This window comes from Anoplophora glabripennis, unplaced genomic scaffold (genome assembly GCF_000390285.2).
Source record: "Anoplophora glabripennis isolate ALB-LARVAE unplaced genomic scaffold, Agla_2.0 scaffold162, whole genome shotgun sequence".
NCBI classification, from domain to species: Eukaryota; Metazoa; Arthropoda; class Insecta; order Coleoptera; family Cerambycidae; genus Anoplophora; species Anoplophora glabripennis.
The window spans coordinates 786,081-812,949 of NW_019416272.1; the positions used below are offsets into that span (position 1 = coordinate 786,081).

General features: G+C 33.1%; 1 protein-coding gene across 1 annotated transcript; it reads left to right on the forward strand.

Annotated features, from left to right (window-relative positions):
- The first annotated feature begins 1,274 nt into the window (after window positions 1-1,274).
- On the forward strand, window positions 1,275-26,521 carry LOC108908664 (long-chain fatty acid transport protein 4-like). Its single transcript, XM_018712775.1, has 10 exons — window positions 1,275-1,365; window positions 8,367-8,470; window positions 8,770-8,920; window positions 13,955-14,192; window positions 14,284-14,515; window positions 17,404-17,605; window positions 17,691-17,883; window positions 23,130-23,478; window positions 25,766-25,856; window positions 25,949-26,521. The coding sequence occupies exons 1-10, from the start codon at window positions 1,345-1,347 to the stop codon at window positions 26,255-26,257; spliced, it is 1,890 nt and encodes a 629-aa protein (XP_018568291.1). The 5' UTR covers window positions 1,275-1,344; the 3' UTR covers window positions 26,258-26,521.
- Window positions 26,522-26,869: the final 348 nt, after the last annotated feature.

Consider the following 26,869-nt stretch of genomic DNA (forward strand, 5'->3'; position numbering starts at 1 on the left):
ATCTGGATTAAGCTCGATTGCCTCCCGTATGGGACTCCAGTGTTATGAAGGATCTTCCGAAATCTCAACTATAGCTGGATTGCCTCCCGTATGGGACTCCAGTACCTTCCGGCTCTGCCGGCTAACTAACACCAAACCTCTTCAGTTTTACTTGGAAGTGTGTATGACTAATATGAGGTAACAGATGACATTTAGTGACACATTAAATGAGACAGGTCTTAATTATCATTAGCAAAGGTTCTTAATTTATGCCTTTGGTTAGCGGTTGTTTTGTATTTATATTTGGATGGTGAGAGCAAAGATCGTGGGTTTCTCTGCCATGCTCTTTCCCCGCAGGAGCTCTAGGTGAGCCTGGCACTCTCCTTTTATGTTTAATGGTTGTTAATGTTTTTGTTGTTCTTTCTATTTGTCACATGTTTAATTTGAATTGTATGTAAATAAAGGTTAGGTGTATCTACTCTGCTTTTGTTTTGTATAATTAAACCATGCATCGCCTCTACAAAGTTAGTAGCCAGCGCCTATTGGTCAATAAAAAAATGGATACACACAACGTAGGTAGTCCTTATGACGATCACATATTTTTGGCCACAACTACGATATATTGTTTTTTTATCGAACCTAGGGTTGTTATACTACAAGACACATTTAGAATTTAGCTGGCCAAACATTTCGTACGGTTGGGAACCAATCCCTGACTCTTGTTGGAACAGTCCTATTATCACTAAAAGATTAATGTTGTTTCTCTCGCTACAAACAAAATTTATCTACTTTTATCTTCGCAAAAATGCATGCTTTAATGAATTGTAAATATTTATATAAGTTACATTAAACAACCATAATGTTGCTTTTTCCCAGTCAGAGAATATTGCGCTTGGTATTTTTTATTTTATACCATAAAAAAGAAAAATATGTGTAGGTAGTTATCACACATCACAACATGCTGCTCTTCAAACTTTGAATGGTCTCTGGATCAGCTGTTCCTAATGATAAGCATTTTTGCTTGAATTCCTCTCCTTCCTTTAAGTGAAATTGACATAAAATTTTGAGAAACGTTAAAAAATAATTGATACTCAATTGCATTTATTTGTTTGCTGTATTTTACATATTTTCCTAACCTTATATCAGCAGCATAAATTAATCGTGTCAAGTGGGCCCCGTCGATCGGTGAGCATGGAGGTACAGTTGAACTTTACTCAGTCACATACTCGTGATGTTTGCTGATAGGAGTGAGTGTTTTCATGTTTTAAACGCTCATTGCACGCCCAGCGCGTTTAGTAAGCGGTAGAGTATACGCTAGGTGTGTTTAATAGATAGCGGGCTCTTTATTTTGTGCGTGTTTTTTTAATGCAAGTGCTTACAGAAATGGTTTGTATTTTCAATATGTTTCTACTAAACTCTTTGATGTTCAACAGAAATGTATGTAGAACAATTTTTTTATTCAGTGGGACTGCACTAGGGCGAAATGTTAAGAAAGAAGTCTACAACGAAGATTAAGAACGCATGTTTTACGCCTTTTTAATAAAATCGTCCAGATAAAAATAAATCACAATAACACTTGGGAATCGATAGCCAGCAACATTTTTTACTTAATACCAAAATAAATTCCAAAATATTATAATTACCTTATATTGTATCATAGAAGACGAATTATGTTAATTGATTATGATCAGATAGAGGGTGGTAAAAATGTAGAAACATCTAAATTTAAAAAAAGAATTTCATATGTATGTATACGTTTATCTCTTGAAACTTTAATTTCTGACATTTTGAAATTTTAAAAACTATCAGTGTGTCTCCGGATGGACCCAACTATACTTGTAATTTTCCTTATTTCGCATTTTAAGGGAAAGTCATTCTTCATAAAAATTTTTTAGTGAAAAATCATTAGCCATACTCAGACTTTCAAAATAACATAAAGGGTAGTTGTCAAATAAGAATTCGTGAATTTGTGCCAAAGTAAAGTATTAGTTTTTTACAGAAAGAAGTTGTTTCTAATGTTAATAGTTAATAATAGTCCAGATGTGAAATTTGAACGTCGTATCTCAAAGTTGATATTTTTGCGAAAATTATGATTAAATTTTATAAATTCAACGAAAGCCCATAAATTCTTGAATAATAACAAAACTATTCTATGTGTATATCCATATACTGATATTTATTTATAAAAAAGTCAAGTCCTTATCAGATAACTTTTTAATAATGTTGACAACGAATCTATTTAGTTAAATGTTACGGTATAGGTGAAGTATCATACAAATATACAGGGTAGCCCATCGAAAACGTACCGCAAGGAATTACAGGGTAGTAAAGAACTTTTCGGCAAAATCCAAAAACAGGTCAAATTTGTTTCTGAGGGGGACAACTTTTGGCTCAAAAAGCATACCAAAATCTTCAACCCCCTAAGTGGGGGTGCTATCCCCTAAATTTTTTCAAATGGGAATGGGGGTCAAGTGGGGGGTCATTAGAAAGGGCTTTTAATTCTCTATACATCGATTCTTACTTTTTGAAAATCGATTCATTATTTTAGAAAATATGCAGCTTTGAAAATACGAACAATATTTTTGACGAGAAATGCGAAAATCGATTTAATTTTACTTCAAAACTTACGGTATTAGTCAAGTAAATGCTGAAAATGTTGTCCGCCAACTTGCATACAATGATACAGGTTGTCTTCAAACCGTTGTCGAACATTCTGGAGCACTTGCGGTGTTACTTCGCGACATACATTAATGATTCGTCCTCGCAGATCTTCCAAGGTATCAGGTGGAGTGCTGTAAACTTTGCTTTTAATGTGCCCCCAGAGAAAGAAATCTAAAGGATTTAAGTCGGGTGACCGAGGGGGCCACTCAATTGCACCTCTTCGTCCTATCCAGCGTCCTGGAAACGTCTCATTTAGGTAATTGCGCACATTGAGCGAGTAATGTGGAGGAGCTCCGTCTTGCTGGAAAATCAGTTCGTGTTCATTGTAAGCAGGGTCGTCCTCTATGATATTTGTTAGAGCTGGGTCGATGACATTTTGTAGTAAATCCAAGTACATATCGCCTGTCAAATTTCCAGGAAGGAAAAAAGGACCTACAATGGAATTTCCAAAAATACCTGCCCATACATTCAACTTCTGGGGGTGTTGGGAGTGTGTCTCATGGAAAATCCTTGGATTGGTATCAGCCCAGTAACGACAATTATGGCGATTCACTAAACCATTCAAGAAGAACGTACACTCGTCCGAAAAACACACATTAAAGAGGAAATTATCGTTTATCGCTCGTTCAGTCATTATTTCGCAAAATTGCAAACGACGATCAAAATCGTCTTCATTTAGCTCTTGCACTAGCCGAATCTTATAAGGATGGAATTTGTATTTTTTTAATATTCGTTGGACACTTGTACGACTCACTCCTGTCGCAGTAGCCAATTGCATTGTACTCAGCGTACTATCCATTGCCACTTGCCCCAATACCGCTATTTCCGTAGGTTCATTTAGTACCGGATTTTCAACCTGCCTCTTTTTGTTATGAACGGAGCCAGTTTCGCGAAATTTGGCCACCAATTCGCGAACAATTTTTCCAGACGCATGTTTCTCAGGATGCCGTTGGTTGAACAGTTCGGCGACCCGATTTCCGCATTCATTGTTTTTGAAAAAAAGCTCAATAATTTCTACTCTTTCTGGAATTGAGTACACCATAATTAATCAATTTAAAAGACTCGGCAGTATTGGTACTCTTCAACTACAAGTCACAAGACAGTTATCTAGCAACTTCTTGTGGCCTATCTAAATACGAAACAAAAAGCGGACAATTTTTTGCTCACCAAAATCAGGCTAAAGAATTCGCAAATCAGAAAAAAAAAAACAGCGAATTCTTTTGAAGGAATTTACCAAGCTAATACCGTAAGTTTTGAAGTAAAATTAAATCGATTTTCGCATTTCTCGTCAAAAATATTGTTCGTATTTTCAAAGCTGCATATTTTCTAAAATAATGGATCGATTTTCAAAAAGTAAGAATCGATGTATAGAGAATTAAAAGCCCTTTCTAATGACCCCCCACTTGACCCCCATTCCCATTTAAAAAAATTTGGGGGATGGCACCCCCACTTAGGGGGTTGAAGATTTTGCTATGCTTTTTGCGCCAAAAGTTGTCCCCCTCAGAAGCAAACTTTACCTGTTTTTGGATTTTGCCGAAAAGTTCATTACTACCCTGTAATGCCTTGCGGTACGTTTTCGATGGGCTACCCTGTATAATTGAACTATTCAATAAAAAATATCCCGAGGTGTACGTTTCAGTGAACTGTGTTCGAGAGTTGATATTAAAGTTCGATAACACTGGAGATGTGAAAGATATAAAAAAAACAGAGTCATGATGAAAATGATACTGCTACAATGCTTGCAACTGATTGGGTAAGAAATGAACCCAAGAAATCACTAAGAAAAAGGTCACTAGATTTAAATGTTAAAAGCCGTTTGCAGAGAATTCTAAAAGATAATAAATAACATCATTACAAACCAGTAAGATTACATAAGCTTGAAAAAGGGGATGATGCCTTTCGTTTAGAATTTTGTATGTTAATTGGGGAACAAATTATATTAGATAGATTTTTCTACAGAATGGTTTTATTTTCCGACGAGTCAACATTTACTACGAATGGAGTTGTTAGTTATCAAAATTGTAGGCACTGGTCGGAAGATAATCCAAATTTCCGTATTATAAATAAAAATCAACGATATAAAAAAGTAAATGTTTCGTGTGCGATACATTATAAAAAAATTATTGGACCATTTTTTTTCGACGCAAACGTAAATCAGAACAGTTATATAGAGATATTGGAAAACTTTTTAATGCCTGTTCTGGATGATATAAATTTACAAGACAGAAGAAATCTGCAATGCAATTAGTGTAAGAAACTTGTTAGATCTCCATTTCCACAATAAATGGATAGGACAGTTTAGTCCTATAAGATGGCCTGCACGCTTCCCAGACATAGCACCTCTTGATTTCTTTTGATGGGGATACTTGAAGCAAAAATTTTATGCCCATGATTTACAAGATAATTTAAATCTTTTAAAGGAGAAAATATCAGAAGCAATAGCCGACATAAATGAGGATACAATTCACTTAGTTTATGAAAAATTTAGAAATACTGATTAAATGTGTAACAGTAGGAGGACAAAATATAGAATAGTTTTGTTATCATTTTATTCAATAAATTATGCGCTTGCCTTGAATTTATAAAATTATTTTAATCATAATTTTCGTAAAAATATCAACTAAAACGCCATTCAAATTTCATATCTGGATTACTATTGACATTATAAACAATTTCTTTCAGTAACATTTTTAAATTTGTCTCAATAAACTAATACTTTACTGGCACAAATTCACGTTGTTTGCTAACCACCTCGTATGTTATTTTGAAAGTCTGAGTATGGCTTATGATTTTTCACGATAAGTAAAACTTTTTATGAAGTACTTTTATTTCTAAAATGCGAAATAAGTCAATATCGGATGTAATTGAGACAGAGATTCACAAACTAAACACTGTGATTTAAAAACAGTAACTGATATTTTGTACTAATAACTTGAAGTTATTTTAAAAATAAGTAGTTCTTTAGTAGTAGTAGTAGTAGTAGTAGTAGTAGTAGTAGTAGTAGTAGTAGTAGTAGTAGTAGTAGTAGTAGTAGTAGTAGTAGTAGTAGTAGTAGTAGTAGTAGTAGTAGTAGTAGTAGTAGTAGTAGTAGTAGTAGTAGTAGTAGTAGTAGTAGTAGTAGCAGTAGCAGTAGCAGTAGTAGTAGCAGTAGCAGTAGTAGTAGTAGTAGTAGTAGTAGTAGTAGTAGCAGTAGGCAGAAGCTGAAGCAGTAGTAGTAGTAGTAGTAGTAGTAGTAGTAGTAGTAGTAGTAGTAGTAGTAGTAGTAGTAGTAGTAGTAGTAGTAGTAGTAGTAGTAGTAGTAGTAGTTAAGTTCTTCAAGGTCTTCCACTGTTTCTGTAATTAAGTTAGTGTTCTCACTCTCAATGTTTAGTTTATTATTTTTTTTTAGTGCAGTTGTGGATGCAGTTTTGGGCTTTCAGCCTGTATGTATCCCCAACTTCCCGACCTTCGTTCGCAAAGACATAAAATAATAATGACTTTAAATGACATGTCGCAAAATCATACAAAAGAAATGCCGCTTTGGTAATTTCATACAGCAGAGTATCCCGATCTAACAAAATCTGATTTCGTCATATTAATAATTAACACAGCTACACCTTCAACTGTAATGGAGCACCAAGTGCTGTTTTGTTCGGCCAAATACATATATTAAAATTTGCATAGAAATATAGTCGACCGAGATCGTAGCGGTTACTGTTTCATAATACCACAGACCGTTTGAGAATTACTAATGAAGTGAATGAAAATAATCACTATACAGTTAGTACAAAATCGCCTTAATATGGGAATAAAATATGATAGGTATTAGAACCACAACAAATAGCTGTTAGAACCGACATAGGAATCTGATTCAAATTTGCTGTACATAGCACTTGGGAAGCAATAAAAAATATATTCAAATATTTCTTTCCATATATCAATATAATATGAGTGATTAGTCCTCTTTATTTAAGGAAAACTGAGTTTCTGAATTATATGTCGATTATAAACAAAATTTCCTTTTGCCAAACTCTTTTATAATTGGTAAAATTTGAATAAAATGAGATGTAATTGTTATTCCAAGAATAGACTCTTAAAACACCAAATTGATTGTATCGAAAGATTTTAGCAGCTACAATTATAAGAAATTTTAAAGAGATTGTTGAAAAATATATTTTTCTGTTCATGAGTTCATCCAGAAGCAGACACTGCAATAGATATTATTCCTAATCCTTTCAAATCCAAAGTATAAAACAGGTTATATTAAACGTAATTGCTAACATTTTTCGTATCTCACACTGTAAAAAATTTCACTGAAATTGACTCAATTTTACTCAGTAATGTATCAATTTCTGTCCACACCTGAATGAGTGAAATTTTCACTCTATTAGTATGAGTACAATTAAAATTTTATGAGTGAAGCTATTGCAGCAGAAGTGAGTGAATTTTACTTAAATCCGAGTTTCTGCTAACTTCGAGTGAGTGATTTTTGACTCTATTCCGAGTATGTAAAACCAATTAAGAGTTGACTTTCTCTCTAATATGATTTAAATTTAACTATTGTCGAGTAATTTTGTACTACGAAAATTTCTGGAGTGGTTTTACACCACCTTATATTCTCTTTAAATTTTAATTTAAATATCATTGTATTAAAGTTATAAACTCCTAAGCTGCCACAGTGGTTTCTACACAGATCTGTTTTAGATACAATATTTTAGGTCTCGATTAAAGGAATTGGTTAACTGATCGGACGAATAGATTGCCATAAGTTATATTGTGCATTGCAGATGCGTAAGTAGTAGTAACAATTTAACTATCTGTTTATTTAACCAAATATTATTCGAGACAATATATTATTGTTTTTAATTATTGTAATAAAACTACTGGATTTAAACACGGACACTTGTCCAGCACTACACGTCATACACCACGCCACGAGATTACCTAATCTGGACAACGGGAATAGACAAAGACAACGCACAACAACCATAGAATGGGGTGGGGTCACTTAATAGTGAGGACATTTACTCAGATTTAACTAAAAGTGCATCAAATACGAGTTTATCTCCAGAATTTATTTAACGGGTACCTATTATATGTGAGTGAAAGTACTCAGTTTTAATTCAAAATATTATCACAAAGTAAAATTATCAAAATGCTCAATATTGAGTAAAATGTACTCAATAATTCCACTCATTGGATTCACTTCGTACCTTTATTGCTTTATTCACTCATAGCGATTTTTTTACAGTGCAAATATACCTAAAGTCAATTTAGTATTTTAAGCTTCAATTTTTTTTTGGATCAACAATTTGATAAAATCAATTTTTTGCGGAATCAAATAATTAAAATCTTCCTCCAGTTGTTTTTCTTAAAAGATCCATTAAACAAAGAATCACACTTCCGTCTCTACGCTACTGACGCACAAAGTGAAACATTTGGAGATGATTTTTATTGTTTTCTTTATAACGTGTACTCAGTTTGAATCAGTTGAATACATTATGTCAGTTCACAGACATTAACACTCAATGTTAGTGAATCTATGATTGCTATATAACTAATGTTTTCTGGAACACCCTTATAGATAAAAAGAGTTAAAAAAGTGATTTCTAATTTTATTATAAAGTAATACGTTCTCTTCAATTTTTTACAATAAAGAGAAATAGTTGAAAGCAAAATCCCTACCATTTATATGCCAGAGGCTGAAAATGTATAGACTTTTTATGCAAGGATTTTTTTAATTTCAGTATTGGATTTTGTCCATAATATTCCTATTAACATGGTTCCTCTCTACAGAAAAAAAATACAGATGGATTTATATTCTGGCCAAAACTATACGAAGAGATATTATGTAAGTATATATTAATATTTCCATTCGTCGCTTGTTGAATATAAAATACTTTAATAATTATACTTGATTACTTATCCTTACACTTTTATGTAGGTGTAAAACACTACAATTTGATACATTAACGAAGTTCTTAAATGTGTTTGTGATTCATTAACAATTCTTTTCTAAAACTTCTTGTACTCATGATTACGGTCCAGATGAAATTGTGATTGAAATAAATTCGAATTTCAGTTCTATATAATTCGCAGAAAAAAAATAGCCTAAAGGGAGAGACTCAAAACAATTTTTAATGTTTTCAGAGCGGGACATCGCTTTTTAAGAATGAATTGGTTGATGTACAAGTGGGACCAATGTCAAGAAACAATACCAAAGTTATTTACAAAATTAGTGAAAAAACATCCTCAGAAAGTGGCGTTTTATTTTGAAGATGAAACTTGGACTTATCAACAGGTTAGTTACTTATTTGTCTACCTATTTATATAAACTTCATGGCTTTTTAAACATAAATTATACGCATTTTTTTAAATTAATTTAGATTTATTATTATATTTCAATATCACTAAAAATATGCATTTATTTATAAAAAAAATTCACATTTTCAGTTATTTATAACATTCTTTGTTTGATCTCAAAATATTATTTTCTTGTATGTCTTCTATTTTTTCTTGTGAAAAATTTAAAGATGACCACGAGCAATGTATAGCGAAATCATGAAATTAGGAAAAGTGTATGGCATTATTTTAGGAATTCCATGAATGTTCTGAACATAGTCTCAATTGTTTTGTGGATTCCTAACAATATCGTTTACTTAATCTTTTTCGTATTTCAGTGTGTGGGAATGGATTGCTCTTGATCGTGTTTAAATTTTTCTATGAATTTTTTATATAAAAAGCAAGAAATTTTATAAATGGATGGATGGCATTTTCTCACAAAATAAATTAAAAAAGTTTTCTTCTTCAGAACATAATCATGAACACACTGTAGATATCGAAAAAAAGTATTTTGGAAAATAACAATACATATAATATGACACTTTTATTGGGTAATTAATCGACTCGACGATTGATGGTGTTTTGTTTTGAGAGTTATTATTTATTTTTGTATTCTAAAAAATAAAACTTACCTATCTATTTGGTTCCTCTCATATAATATTAATTAGCAAGTTTTGAATCACCTTGCGTGTTATTTTATCAGACAAGCATATCTATGTTATATTTAACATATATGTTTATAAAATATGGCCTTATTGTAACTTGCTTAATTTGTATACACGTATTCATCAAGTTAAATACTGGAAATCGTTATATGCAAATCTTTTTAATTTTTTTCTGTTTCTTTGTGTAATTTCGCACCTGTAAAAATTAAAACAAAAAGAAATAAAAGTTAAATAAAGAGAGAAAGAACTATAACTGTCACAAATAAATAACTTGAGAAAAGTCTTCTTATTTACCAATTTTTATTTAAAACTATTATTAGTCATTGTGATAAATATTTGTCTGACAACCCACATAACTATCGTTTTGATGTCAGATGAATATAGTCATTAACTGATACCCTTTTTAACTCTTAGCAGATAAAAATAATGTTCCATCTAAAATAATGTCATTGACACATAGGTTATGTCATAATACATTAATCTACTACTCTACTTGAGTTACTATAGCTACAATTCAGTGAGTAGTTTAAATAACGGCCATAATTTTCAAGTTCTCTCTTCATGACTGTCTCAAATGCCAAAATATGCTCTAAATAAGTAAAAGCTACTACACTACCAATACCAAATATGGGAAAAATTGATACTTGTCAGGAAACCTCTGTTTGACACAATTTATATATCATACACACTCATAATCTTCCTTGGGACATAAAATCTTAAAATTCATAAACTAAAAAAATTGAAGGCCATGGGTTATGTTTATAAGTCGCGATAAAAGAATAATAGATATTATTTTTTATCTGCACGAGAAATGCAAAATATGTGTATAAATGGACTATTCATTACTTGATAAACGGAATATAATTAAATTTTTCGCCGTAAAACGCTGATTTTCAAAAAATAATTGAATATACATTAATAGTGACATTAAGATAATGTACGTATTAGCAATCAATTAAGTTAATTATTATATGCACTTTTTATTACATACCAATAACATTTTGTTGCTAAATACAGTTGCAAACTCAACTTTAAATTATATGTACTTACCTATTGGTTATAAATATCACCCCACATTATTTTTTTTTTTTTAGAAACGCAAACATTGTATCCATTAAGTCTTTTGTGATGATATACAATTTTATACAAGATGTTCTTAAAAAGCGTGATAAACCAACTTATGGTATGTTAAATGAAATATTATGTCAAATTAAAACAGTATTTTTCTTTAGCCATTTATAGACAAGAAATTGCACTTTTAGTAAGACAATGATAGAACAAGAAAATCCATCTAAACTATAAAAATGTTGAAATACAAGGATTTCCTTAATTTTTTGCTGAGAAGGATCATGGAAAACTTGCACACCCATGTACCTTTCATGTTTTGTCGAGAATTTTGTAAAAATACTACTCAATAATTATTATAATTAATCTATTTTTATAGCATTCTGCTGGGTGTGATTATGTTTATAGTACACTTCGCAACTTTTTGTATCAATTTATTGATTTCAATAATTATCATATTTCAAATGGTGTGTAAAGTTCAGCAAATGTAATGATAAACATAAGAGGTAAAAATATGCTTTTATGCCCTGAGGAAATTTTGTATAACTGGTACAGTGAAAAGATATTGTTTGGAACTTGTGTTTAGATTTTCTAAAACTCTCGTCAAAAGACAACTATGAATTCATTGAAAATTACGCATAAAAACGCCTCCCTCAAACAAATATTTAAAAATTATCGCATCTTATATCTTCTTCGCCACTAGAAATAGATTTAGAAAATCTGATACCATTGTACTCCTGAAAAAACATTTTGTTCAAATGTAACACAATATACAGAACACTCCATTAAGTCGAGACTAGTTTCGTTTTGTAAGAAAGCTTTATATGAAATTCACTACCATATAAAAAACATAAAAGTAAAAAAGTTTAGTGGATGTTATTGATGAATATTTAACAAATAGTTTTATTAAAATCAATATTTTTTTCTAGTCGGTTCTAGTTTATAATAATTTTTTATAAAATTGTTCAAAACGCAATGTTTAAAAAAATGGACAATAGCGCGTTCTTATAACTAGCAAAAATTAGGTATAGGTAAGTAGGTACGTACTTTTTTAACTATCATCATCATATCCATTTCCGTTTAAATTTTAACCTCATTTATTCAATCCTTATCGTCAAAAAACGTCACTCAACAGGAAAGAACGATCGCAAAAATAATCGTGTTACTTTTATTTCGTTTTGTTTTAATTTATAAAATAACGATATGTACAGAAAAACGATAATTATGTACATTGTACTTACAAGACGTTTACAAAGTCCGTGAATTACCTTAAACAGAGTTTTGCTTCTATTATTTTAAATTAAACACCTTAACGAATCCAAAGTCTAAAGTCACTGGTATTCGAGAATCAGTAAATTGAAATTTAATACAATGTCTCAGAAGATGTTTGACGTAGATTAATGAAACTTGGAATAATAGTTTGTCTAACTAAAAACAGAACTTCTATGAATTGTTAACCAGTGGCGAAAATATTGTAAGCCACTGTCACTAAGCTCTTTTGACGCCACTGAGTATTTTGGAAATTTGATCAGTACATTTATTTCCTAATGGTATCTGTTATTTCTAAGGCCCCTTTGTTTGAAAAACGAACTGTTTTCGAATTATTACTTTATTTAATTTAATAATAATAATAATAACACAAAAAAAGTACCTATAGAAATTTCATAACACATAAAACCATCAAAAGTTCAAAAAATCATTGATAGTGGTTTGAGATTTTTGGTTCACTAAGTCTTTTTGGTCTAAATCTGAGAAGTATTATGTTCAAAAAATTACACAAGCACACAAAGAAAGTAGCATATTCTACAAATAAGGCCCTTATATATTTGTATATCCCCATAAACGGAATCTGATGTGGGAAATGCTTCACCACTATCGAGTTTTCTTAAATTGCTAAAAATCATCCCTAAAACCTGTATTCAGTAGGTTTATCCATAGACACAGTCCTGAAAACGAGTATATTATGGACCTTCAAAGACCAAATTAATCTCTGCAGCTTTCAGCTTCAGGTAAACACCAGAAAAGCACCCTAAAACCTAAAAGTCTGCAAAAATTCAACGGTAGATTCGCATCAAACTCAAGTCATGAATTTACAGTTCGGCAGACGAGTAAGTGACGAGAGCATATTTAATAGGGCATTACCTAAATTAAATTAATTAAAAACCCAGCAGCATATTCTGGACATACAAAAAGAAATCAGTCCTGTAACCCTGCAGTTGGATACCAGAAACCCCTTACTCTTTGAAGCTCCAAAATCTGTTACAACATAGCATTTAGTCGGTTTTTTTTGGATGCGGCCATGCAAAGGAGTCTATCCATAATCATCCTCTAGAATTCACTGACTACTCTGATTCAAAAAACAGCAGTGATTAAGATTTTTTCATCAGGTACGCATAAGTCATGTCAAAAAGTTAATTTGGCCAGCGAGGAAAACAGATTTCGAAGTACTTTACTAAGTGATGGCGTAAAGAGTTTCCAAAAATTATTACTATCATCACAACTGAAGACTCCAGTTATGGAAACGCGTAAAGCTGAACTCTACTACCCCAGTTGCCTTACGAGGTTTATTTAATAACAAAAATAAGCAAAATTTTGTCAGATTAGCCAAATAGGCTTCCATAGTTGCTTTTACAAATGTCAAAACAGGAAAAGCAACTCAGGACAACATAAGAAAAACAGAGAGTTGGTTTTGTTTTTTGTGTCAGCAAGGTAAAGTTCAGAATATGCGTCTGTTGTGTTGTTTAAGATACCGTCAGGAAGAATGTGCAGCAGGGTTGTGCAAAAATGGCAAAACAAAATTAATTATTTGCTGCCCAAAATGCCAAAACAGATATTTTTTTCGAATCTTGTTTTAGTTTCTAAAGTACGAGTGAGTATTATATGTAACTGGAAGTTTTATTTTTGTTTCATTGTTTTATAAAAAGTGGTTTATAAAGTTAATTGAGGGTTTACAATACTTGTCAACTGGTATTATTAGGAGGACGTGTTTCTAACAAAGACATTAATAACTTTTCTAAAACATCACAAACTAAAAGAATTTAAGGCGAATTTTATAAATTTAGTAACCTAAATTTGTGGTGTGGTTCGTGACTTGAATCCGTCGAATTTTTGCAAATTTTTAGGTTTTCTAATGTCCACCCGAAGCTAAAGGGTAGCAGGGAGTGACTGAATCATTGAATACCCAAAATATGCAATGAGTTTGACAAATAAGATACATCGACTTGTTTCCAATTAGGTAATAATTTTTTTTAACCTAATTTCAGCTTGAAGACTTCAGCAACAAAATAGCACACTATTTCAAAGAAGAAGGATATAAGCACAGCGATACTGTAGCACTCCTCCTCGAAAATAGGGCAGAATATGTTGGAATCTGGCTAGGACTGTCGAAAATCGGTGTGGTAACGGCACTGATAAATACAAATCTTATATCAGATCCTTTATATCACTGCATCTCCGTGGCAAATAGTAAAGCAATTATTTATGGAACTAGCTATGCAAATGGTAAGATACCCACACCTTTTAAAATCGTAGCTTTGCCAGAGAATAAAAAATTGTTATAAAAAAAATTAAACTACATACATTTTACTTGCAGCTGTAAATGGAATTAAAGACAAAATAAAACCCGTTAAACTGTATCAGTTCAATACGTCAGGAGAAAGGATAGTGGAAGATGGTTCAATTAATCTCAATAAAGCAATAGAAAACCAATCCTCCGCTTCGCCTGAACAAGATATAGCATTGACTAGACGAAGGGATAAGGTGGTGTACATTTACACATCTGGAACTACAGGTCTTCCCAAAGCAGCAGTTATATCTCACTCAAGGTAACGGAAGATATTAATATTGTTAGCAAAATATTATGTCATATGCAAGCTGAAGAGTGGCCAAACAGTTAACAATAGTTGTAAGTTAATCACGAAACTTCCGTACTTGTACCAAATTAGGCCACATGCTTAACAAAGGCTATACTTGAGCCATTGAACAAAGCTTTTTGAAAACTAATATTCCTGCGAAAAAACGACTTTTCTCTACATTTGTCAAACCTGTTTTTTTATTGTAGTTCGTAATTTCCTTGATCACTGCACTTTTTATGCTTACGTCAATGATTATTATCCAATTTTCTTATATAACATTCTGACTTACCACAATAAAATAAGGAAACATTTTTGGAACCGTTGACTCCATCCATGCTCTGCTGGCTCTGTTTAAAAATATAAAAGTAATTACTCTTCGTCTGCTAAATTGTATCACCCCTACTATTTCACATATTGTTGTAAAGGTGCATAATTAACTTAGTTTTTATTTGGGTCTCTATACGTTACCACGCGCGCGCACACACATCGTAAAGCAGACAAACACAAATCCAATTAGTCCAAATTAGTGCAAATCCATAAAACTAAATGCCCACTTAAACTCACTATTAATGTGTTCATAATGAAAACTTAATTAGAACTGATGATAACCTAAAAATAAACTAACAATTTTTACACTTACAAAAAAACGACACAAAAAGTAGACGGCTTGCTATATGGCCACCACTAGTCACGTCTTTTTATCTAGCGACCAATTCCAGAGGTTCTCAATAAATTTGAAAGATCTTGGTTATTATTAATTTGAAATACCATTTTGCAGTTTCACAATCAGCGGTTTTATTTAAAATGCTTATTACACAGCCCGAAAGACAAGACCATGGTATCCTTATAGTTTTGGGGTCGCTGAATCCGAATCCGGTGTCCGTTCAACAAGATTAGCTCTGGTTTAAGGTCAGTTCAAGGTCAAATATAAAAAATCAATTACCAACAAATTAAACCTACGTATCTATACGTTTTTGGGGTCGCTGAATCCGAATCCGGTGTCTGTTTGACTCGATCAGATCTGGTTTAAGTTTAGTTTAGGTTTAGGTTTAATTTTTTGTGGGGTTGTGTTATCAATGCGTACTGTATCTTCGACATTCAATGTACTGAAAATATACAGGGTGTTCGAGAATTTCAATCATATTCGGATGAAGGATTCTGTGCTTAATAATAAGATAAGCAGTTTATATAAATATTGTTTCTAAAATGTTTCTTATCTTTTTTTATATTCTTGAAACAGCCTTAATAACTCTAGGACAGAAAACAAGTTCTTCCAAACTTTTCTTCTTATTTTTATGGACAGAATCATTTATATTCTACTCACCTTATCTTTTTTACCCTTCTATCTGGCAAAAATTGATAGAGATAAAAATTTTAGAAAATTTTCTTAGCATCTTAGCATTCTTAGCGAGAAAAATATATAATTGAACAATTGATGTTGTATTCAGGATATATAAACCAAACAATTGTTTTTTTTTTATAATGGAACGCTAAAATAATAACATTCTCTATGTTATTATCTTAAAAAATATTACGTCAAATAAATAAGTACGTTACTAAGAAGTCAAACTAAAAAGTTGTAGAGCAATTTCAAAAAATATTGTCACCTCAGACAATGACTTTTCTAAGTAGTTGATCTAAAAATCTAAATCATCTTATTTTAATCCACCTCGTTAAAAAAACAAACAGAATTGTTATTACCAAAATCCATCCATTTTTGTTGAATACACTGTAACTAAAATGACTCAAAGGTTGAAAGCTTAGGTTGGGCCTTAATTCGCCTGGGTACCTTATATTTTAATTTAAAAAATTAACACACTAATTACTGATTCCTTTATATTATTTGGTTACTTTCAAAGAACATACAAGATGCATTCCAAAGTAAACATGATTTTTTATAAATAAGAACAACAAAAGGTATTTTTTGGTAAAACCGATTTATTTTATTCAAAATAGTTCCCTTCCTTCTTGGCGATATTCTGGCCGAATATGACGAATACGATGCACCAAACACAACAAAACGCCAAGATAAAATTTAATTGTACATAAACGGTTTGACCCACAAGACTGAACTCTTTGTGGACAATGCCATTAGAATCGTAAAAGCAAATCAACATTGTCTTCACTTTTGACTTCTCCAAACGAGATTTTTTGGGTTTTGGCTCATCTGGCGCCGTCAATTCGACACTTTGGCGTTTGGTTTCTGGATCATATTGAATACACTATGTTTCATCATCAGTCACAATGTTGTAAAGGAACATTTTGTCCTTTTTGGTCGTCAGTTAACTTGTGCTGAACAAACCGGACACACACTTTTCGATAGCTCAAATGTTCGGCCAAAAGAGGATAAATTGATGTTCTTGAGATGTTCAATTCTAATTCCATGAATTTTAATGAAGAATTTTTACCGACCTTTGATGAATTCACCACAGTTTTGATGGAATCTGCGGAGATCACGGATTTGGCTGCTCAACATGTTGCTCATCATTTATGTCCGACTGTTTCACCAATCATCGCCATAAACTTGGTTCGTCAATTAAGTTTTACCAAGTTTAAAATAAAACCCAATATCAGCTCTTTGTTCGATGCTCATTTTTGTACCGATGACAAAAACATACTCCAGATGCAATAACTTCGCTTCCATTCGTCGAAATGTCATGAAATTTTGACAGTTCATCAGTGGACGGAAGTCTACCTTTCCGACGCATGTAATAGATGGTCTCAGTAGAAATACCAAAATATGCTGTTTACTTTTGAAAGCACCTTCTAGAATGTTAATAATTTACAATTTCATAAAGTTCATTTCATTCCCTGCTTCATAACATGTTTTGCATAACACATTTACTTTTATATTGAAGATACATGTTCGCTGTTAGTGCCGTCTACACAATGGCGAATTTAAACGGAAACGACATATATTACGACCCTTTGCCCCTTTACCACAGCGCTGGAGGGATGGTGGGAGTAGGACAAAGCATTATGTTTGGAATACCAGTAGTGCTGAGGAAAAAGTTCTCAGCTTCCAATTTCTGGAACGACTGCAAAAAGTACAACTGCACAGTAAGTACAATAATGTTTTCTTAATTCTTACATAATTCTTTCCTAGAATAGTTTGCAAACTTTTTTCGTTTCAACTTATTTCCAGGTAGCTCATTATATTGGTGAAATATGTCGATATGTGCTATCGGTTCATAAGCCTGGCACAAAAGTAAACTTTACTGTAAAGAAGGTCCTGGGAAATGGTCTTCGACCTGAAATTTGGAAGCAGTTTGTCGACGAATTTGAAATCGAGCACGTTTATGAGTTTTATGGGGCGACTGAAGGAAATTCCAACTTAAGTGAGTATAGAATTCAATATCCAATGGGCGCGTCTAAAGAATTAATAATCTTTCTTGAAGTGGGTAGAATTGTGGATAAAAAAATATTTCCAATCTTTAGATTGGACGTTCAATAGTTAAGGGATTTAAAAAACAATAATAAAAAACCTTGTTTTTGAAGTCCACAGCTGTGCACAGAAATACCTATAGGATATGTTTTATTTAAATCAATGTTCTATCGGGTTACAAACATAAAAATGGGTTCTGAAAAGTAGAGGCGTGATGCCGTGATGTGAAGAAATATTCGCGTAGAAAACCATAAATGTCTATTTCATTTAAACGAATATTTGATTCGAAGCTGTTTTACATTCAGAAATTCATATCTTTTTAAATATGCAACGTAGATTCCATGATTCGAGTCAGTCAATATTATCACAGACAAAATACCTAAATGCATAGCTATATTATCTGCAATATTAGGTTAAAAATACAGTGAACAATCCGTGAAATTGACTAGTTGCACGTTTTGCATTAAGGCTCACGCTGATGGCGCTATCAAGGGAGATATACAAAGTGTATTCCAAAGTACAGGACATAGTACAGGACTTTTCAATAATAGGTATTTCCTAGTGAGGCCATCTATGGGCAATTACATGCGTTGGAAAGGTAGATCGTTCATTGATATACTTTCAAAATTTCATAATATTTGAACGGAGCGAAGTTACTGCGTCTGAAATCACAATATGTTTGTGTCATCGGTACAAAAATGAGCATCGAACAAAAAGCTAACATTAAATTTTATTTTAAACTTGCTAAAACTTTTACCAAAATGTTTTAATCGATGAACTAAGTTTATATAAGGACATAAACGATAAGCAACATGTTGGCCGACCGAAATCTGTGATCACCACAGATTCCATCAAAACTGTGCATGAAATCGTCAAAGTTCACCCAAGATCTTCATTGAAATTCATGGAATTGGAATTGAGCATATCAAAAACGTCAATTTATCGCATTTTTACCGAACATTTGGATTACCGAAAAGTGATTTGTTCCCCATAAATTAACTGACGACCAAAAATTGATCCGAATTCAACATTTGAAGGACATCAAAGAGGCCAAAATGGACAAAAGCCTCCTTTACAATATTGTGACTAGTGATAAAATATGGTGTTAACAATATAATCCAGAAACCAAGCCTCAAAATGCCCAGTGGAAGGCGCCAGACGAGCCAAAACTCAAAAAATCTCGTTCGGAGAAGTCAAAAGTGAAGACAGTGTTGATTTGCTTTTACGATTCCAAGTTTATTGTCCACAAAGAGTTCATTCCACTGGACCAAACCTTTGCACAATTATATCTTGGCTTTTTGAAGCGTTTGGTGCATCTCATTCATCGTTTGTTGCACGATAACGCGCCATCTCATCGATCAACAGTAGTGACTGATTTTTTTTACTAAAAATCGCATTTTAACTGTCAACCACACGCCATATTCACCTGATTTGGCACAGTGCAAATTTTATTTTTTCCGAAAATGATTTGCCGATGAAAGGAAAGCGTTTGATGGACACAGAAGCCATCCAAAAGGCTTGTATCGACATCCTGAAGGACATCCCAATTGACGATCTAAAACACTCGGTCGACATGCTTTTGGACCGTGCAAATCCTTGTATTGAGTCGGGAGGGGCTATTTTCAATAAAATAAATCGGTTTTGCCAAAAAAACTTTCAGTTCTTATTTTTAAAAAATCCTGTTTACTTTGGAACGCCCTTGTAGTTAATGACTCCTCAACGGAACATGATGAAACTGCGATTTCTTTTAACGAATACGAATATTATTTTATATCAAAGTTATTTTCTGAAACATCGAAAAAGTGTAGGATTAAACTTTAAAATTCTGGAAAACTGTGTCGGCGTAAAATAAGTAAGTGTCAACCATTAAAAAAAAATCTGTACATTTTATCATGTTTCAACGAACATTATATCGAACAAAAGCTGAAAAATATATTTTGAATGGCGAGGTGCTGTCACGCATAAATTTTTGATGAACTGATGAATTTTTTTTAATGTAAAGGTTTGTTCCTATTGTCACCGAAAATTAAACAGCGAGTTATAAACAACAATTAAACAAATTGTGAGCAACAAATATTAATACTCGCCTGTCTTGACCGGAAACTGCAGTGCGGAAATAACTATCTTCTTTGGAAATATGAGGACCAATCTTCTGCAGCAGATTCTCGAAGTCAGAAGGTGACATTCGAGTAAAATTGACCGCTTATTGCTTGCGACATCATAAGCTCGGTACCATTCCGTTTTTTTAACAGGATAGTGTGCCATCACCGGAACGGCGTAATTTTTATCGCGCGACAAAAACATGATCATCTACAATGCAAAATGTCTACTAAAATGTTCGTGGGTTTTCTTTGGATCGCGGAAGGTTCTTCAAAATGAATGATTCAAACGAACATTGGACGAGCAACGAACGCGCGGCGCGCACACCGCGCGGGTTGCTCGGCGCGCAGATGTATACGCACCTTAATAGTTCATTGCGGTAGGTAGATATATTTTTTTGGAAAATGTATTATTCCCAAAGATAGAGAATATAGGTAGGTAGATTTAATTTTTTGAGGAATTTATTATTCTCAAAGATAGAAAATATAGTAGTTACTTTAAATTTAAAAAATGTCTATCTGCCAAACATCTAATAGATAGCAACGGAGACATGTTAAATTGATAAATTAGGTACGCATTTTATACATTTAATTTCCATTATTTTCCACTTGACTAAATTTAAATGAATTTGTTTATTTGTTTTGCTGTCTGAGAGATATTATAACTTTTTTTTTTATAGTATATCAAAAAAATATAAGATGCAAAAAAAATTATAGTTTCGAGAATATATGAATAAAATGTTATGTTTAAATATGGTTTTAGTTTTAGGCAAAAATGCAGTGGCATTTCTGAACAGCAACTATATTTGCATAGCAATGAGCAAAACGTTTTATTAATATCAGTGCGCGATATTATACAGGGTGTTTTGTAACGAGTAGGCCTTACTGTAATGGGAGGTTCCTGATGTCAAAGTAGGCCGATTAATTACAACCATATGGAGGGTTAAAGATCAGTTTTCTTCTATTTCTTTTGACACAATTATATATTTGGACTAATTTCAATCTAAGGGAGTTTGTAGTGATGCTAAATTCAAATTCAAATAAGAAGTAACCAATAAAGTTATGTAATTTAGGCCTACTAGAGACAAGCTTTATTGTCAGTAATTTGAAGTTTGCTTGTTCCTAATATTTAGCTTTTTTAAAATCACGTTTTTAATAATAATTCAAAAATAAATAAAGCACAATAGAAATGCTTCGCCACAACTTTTTTCCAGTGCACAACAGCTTTATTTATTTCATTTTTGAGAAAGTTTTTATAGGTTACTGATATTTGGGTTTTCCTCAACCATATCTACGAGGGTGGTCTGAAAAGTTTCCGACCTAACAAAAATGCAAGACATTTTTTCAGAATTTTTTTTTTATTTTTCAACATAGTCTCCTTGTAACTCTATACACTTCTCCCAGCGATGCTCCCATCTCTGTAACCCGTCCAAATAGTAGGTACTCGGCGTTTTTTTCTGCATAATAATTGTTCACGAAGGTTGCCTCTTCATTTGACGAAAATCTCTGTCCTCCGAGCGCAATTTTTAGATGAGGGAACAAAAAGAAGTCGCTTGGGGCTAGATCTGCTAAGTAAGGCGGATGGTCAAGCAGTTCAAACCGTAATTCGTGGATTTTCGCCATGGCAACCGCTGAAGTGTGAGACGCTGTTTTGTCTTGATGAAACAGGATTTTCTTTTTCTGCAAATGTGGCCGTTTTTCCGCAAGTTCTGCCTTCAGCTTGTCAAGTAGTGATGCGTAGTATGCCCCTGTAATGGTTTTTCCTTTTTGAAGATAATCGATTAAAATAACTCTTTGACTATCCCAAAAAACAGTCGCCATCACTTTCCCAGAAGAAAAAACAGTTTTTGCTTTGTTTGGAGCCGGTTCCCCCTTTGCAGTCCACTGTTTGGACTGTATTTTTGTTTCGGGCGTATAATGGTGTATCCAAGTTTCATCTACAGTAATTAATCGGCGCCAAAACTCGGATTTATTGCGCTAAACTGCGCCAACAGAGCGTTGGAAATGTTCATTCGAACACGTTTTTGGTCTAACGTGAGCAAACGCGGCACCCAACGCGCGAACAGCTTTCTCATGTTTAAATGTTGATTTAATGTGTGACAAACACGTTCTTTTGACATGTTCATAACCTCTGCTATCTCACTCACTTTAATTCGGCGGTCGTCTAGCACCATTTGGTGAACTTTGGCGATGTTTTCGTCGGTAGTTGCAGTTTTTGGACATCCCGAACGTTCATCGTCTCCCAAGCTCTTACGGCTATGTTTAAATTCAGCTGCCCAAAATTTCACTGTGGTAAATGATGGTGCAGAGTCCCCATACACAGAATCCAACTCATCTTTGATTTGCGTAGGCGTATTGCCTTTCAAAAACAAATATTTAATGACAGCTCGATACTCGATTTTGTCCATTTTCATAAAAACACTCACATCAACTCACTCAAACGACTGTTACATAACAACTACGCGTCCAAAATGGCTGAAACTTTGGTGAGTAACTGTCAACAGATGAACAACGAAATTCACTAGCTTTTATTTACGAGTGCTGCCATCTTCATGTTGAGGTCGGAAACTTTTCAGACCACCCTCATAAAATGTCTCCTTCTTGTCTAACCGTGTGAACTACTGGTCGACAAATTCAATAATGGGGGGGCGAAAGCTACCCGTTTTTCTCAATCAACAATTTTGAAAATAACTTTGTAACCAGTTGACAACAAAGCTCATCTTTGGCAGACCTAAGGTAGATAATTTGATTTTTTAACGGTTATTTGTTACTTCTGTATTTGTTATTATTATCTTTTGCACCTTGCAAGGTAAGTTAGGTTAGATCGGCATATTTTGATTCCAAGAACCTTTCATTACAGTATGATCTATTCGTTACAAAACACCCTGTCTGACTTGTTAATATTTGTAACAAAACCAAAGTCACAACAGGCACAATAACGCTTGTGGAATTACCATCATTTTCAAATTTTTTAATGTCAGTAATGTAAATTATAAGACAAAATTAACGTGTCGTTGCAACAAATAATCTTAATTAAATTAACGAATAATTTAAACTAACCAAAACATCTTTGACTTCCACATTTCTTTCTTTGTTACAGTGAACATCGACAACACCGTTGGCTCAGTGGGTTTCGTCCCGAGATACGCCTACGCCTTGTATCCCGTAACGCTAATAAAGTGCGATGAAGACACTCACGAGCCCGTCAGAAACGAAGAGGGCTTCTGCGTGCGATGCCCTGTTGGAGAAGATGGCATACTTATTGGAAAAATCAATCCCCGTAGGAGTCTCAATGACTTCTCCGGCTACGCTGATAAAAAGGCGACAAGCAGTAAAGTAATTAGAGACGTTTTCAAGAAAGGAGACGCTTATTTCAATTCTGGAGATCTGCTGGTGCAGGATGAGCTTGGTTATTACTACTTTAAAGACAGAACAGGAGACACTTTTAGGTAAATACAGAGGCAGTTGTTAAATGCTACACTTTTTGAAAACTTTATATGGAATTGAAAGACATATAACACATACGTCGTATTTAACTTAAAATAAACTTAAAATAATATGTTAAGGCGAAATAAGAGAAAAGGCGATAGTGGCATTTACCTAAGCCTCGCTGTTATGTGAGAATTGCTGCTTTTCATGGACATTTTACAACTTTTTTGTCGACGAAAAATCTTTTCTAGATGATGCCAATATCCATTTTTACCTTCTAGCAGGCGCATCTGGAAATCTACACATGTGCACTTTCGGAACATTTTTCGTATTAGTACAAATATTTGCCACAAAAATTAAATAAAAATTAATCTGAAAACCAAGCAGAAACCAGTAAACTAAAGCGAGAAACTGAATAAGATTATTTGATGGAGCGATACGCATTTTCTCTCGGTTGTGGTATGTTCGGCAACGAAACGACGTCGGCTGACATAATAGAGTTATAGATGGTATTTGGATTAGCGTGTAACGTCATATATTTAAGAAAAGAAGTAAAGTAATGAAGAAAAATGTAACTAATTATTTATATTCTTGACGCAGTTCCTGAAAATGGCTCTATTTCGTTTTCATTTGGCCACCCTGTATATTGATTTTCTTGAAATTGGTTGGTTTTATCGACTTCAAACAAAAACAGCATTTGTAAGACTTTTCAATGCCCTTTTCTTTTCTCCTCTCTTGACCCTTGGCGAGCTTAGTAATTTCGACCGATTTTTTTCCCAAAACTACATCTTTCCTCAATTAATAAATGGGTTAAAAGTTAAAGCAATAATTACATTTCAAAAAAATGTATGAATTCTCATATTACTTTTTCGAGTAGTTCAATCGATTGTTTAGTTTGGAATTCGTTTGTAAAACAGATTCATGTAAACTTAACTACAGAGCATTATATAAAATACAACAAACTGCTTATGTAAAGTAACTTTCAAATTCTCCGAAGATAGTACAGTAATGAAACAGAAGATAACTAATGAGAACAAATTTCAATTTTCTTCGCTTTGGTTTGGTACTTATTTTCAATGTGAACAGACTTGCCATGCTCTTTTTACTTTTTCTTCGGGAAATAATATACTTTTTTGCTCAGGAAATATACCTACACAAACATTTATCGTTTTAATAACACATAAAAAAGTGGGCTGGACAGTGGACCATATTTTTCCAGTCACTGGCTAAAGTTAGTTCAAAATACTATGAGGTATAGTCTTTCCGATCTCAATTGAAGAACCAAGAGGTTGCCAGTATGTACCAGGTTGCTGACGCAGCAACTTAGCATTGAAATATTAAAAAAACACGTTCCCATATTATTTAGCCATACCCATATACAGGTCTGGTCGCAGACAAACGACGTATAAAACAGTCACACAGGGTGACTGGGCAATAAATCTCAGTTGTTGACAAGTGGTCGACAAATTGCCTAGCAGTGCAGTACAGCAATGCAGAATTTGGTGTGATTCAGGTAATTTTAATTTATTATAGGCACCTTCTATTAATCATTCATATTACAATTGCGAAAGGGAGAAATAAATAGGACATTTTGTTTACCAATATCAATACAACATGGCATTTTGGAAACCTTCTGAAACGGAACAAAACGAAATTTACCATCAACATAATAAAATTGTTAAAGGACATAAATAATTAAAGTATGTTGTTGGCCAAATGAACATATAATAGAAATTTTCTACACATTATGTACAAATTATTATAATTGTTTACTTTTAGCAGAAAACTTTTTTAGGGATGCCTATGAAACTCATTAAATTTTATTGCTAGGCGTTTTTATACATGTTCAACTGACTTCGGAAAGACTATACTTACACTGGTCTGGTACACGTCTCAACCCATCCTTTCTTGTGACGTGTTTGTCTAACTAACAATAAATAAATGGAATGCAGAAACGTGCATTCCCTAGATAACAGGAACGGAACGGAAAATATTTCTAAATTGGCTTTTTAAAGGTTCTTTCATGGCTTAATCAATATGAAAATAACATTTTTTCTCTCTTCCCATCGATAATCTTAATTGCAGCCGAACAAGTTTTATACATATCTAAAAATATTTAAAATACTGAAATGAAATGGTACATTTTACTTGGTCAGTGTCATTTTCTACATGACAACGGCAATTCTGAAAAAAAAATGCATGTGTTGTTATGTTTCCACATAACTGAATTAAATTCTGGTCGCACTGAATGGCAGGTTTCCTTTGACATAAATGACTTTGACTTTTAACAAGTGTTTCAATTTTTAGATGGAAGGGAGAGAACGTCGCTACCAATGAAATAGAAGCAGTTATAGCCAAAGTAGTTGGCTTAAATGATTCAGTTGTTTATGGAGTTGAGGTAAGAATCTTTTGAACTCATTAACACAGTAAAATTAAATCTTCAGTTTTTCAATTGGATCAATCCATCTAAAATACAAACAAAAATTTTAGGTCCCTGGCAGCGAAGGCAGAGCTGGAATGGCAGCCATCGTGGACAAGGACAGAACAGTAAATTTAAACGAATTGGCGCAGGGTCTCAAATCTCACATTCCAGGATACGCTATTCCCTTATTTTTAAGGATCACGGATGCGTTGCCCATGACGGGTACATTCAAAGTAAAGAAAATGGAACTACAAAAGAAGGGTTTTAACATACACGATATTACCGATCCCCTGTACTTTTACGAAGCAAAAAAGTCAACTTACGTCCCATTATCTGACGTTTACGATGACATCATTAGTGGAAAATTGAAATTATAAATGAATGAGTGACCAGCGTAATGAAGTACCTAATTGATCTAACACGCAATGACAATAATAATTCTGCCATATATAGAGTGTCCTATTTTAATCGATCAAGACGAATAATTTCCTTTCTATCCAAAGATGAAGAAGAAAAAAAATCATGTTCAAAAATGCCCTGCATCAGTTGGACCCCTAGAAACACCAAATCCAAAGTTAACCCTTAAATGACCCCCAAATTTAACCCCAGGACTCAATGTGAGTCACGATTTAAAACAAAAATTAATCAACCTATGCCATAAAATGTAAACATTTCAGTCAGAAAGCTACATCTTTGAAAGTACACTGTAAATAAATTTCACTCAATTTAACAATGTATCAATTTCTGTCTACACCCAATTGAGTGAAATTTTCACTCTATTAGTATGAGTACAACTGAGTGAAACTTGCATCAGAAATGAATGAGTTTTACTCAAATCCGAGTTGCTGCTAACTATCAATTGATTGAATTTTGACTCTATTCTGAGTATATAAAACCAATTTATAATATCTCTACTCCTCATTCTAACCACGAGAATTAGCACAGAAGTAGGAGACTTGGCGGGAGAGGAGGCGGCATATTATTATTAA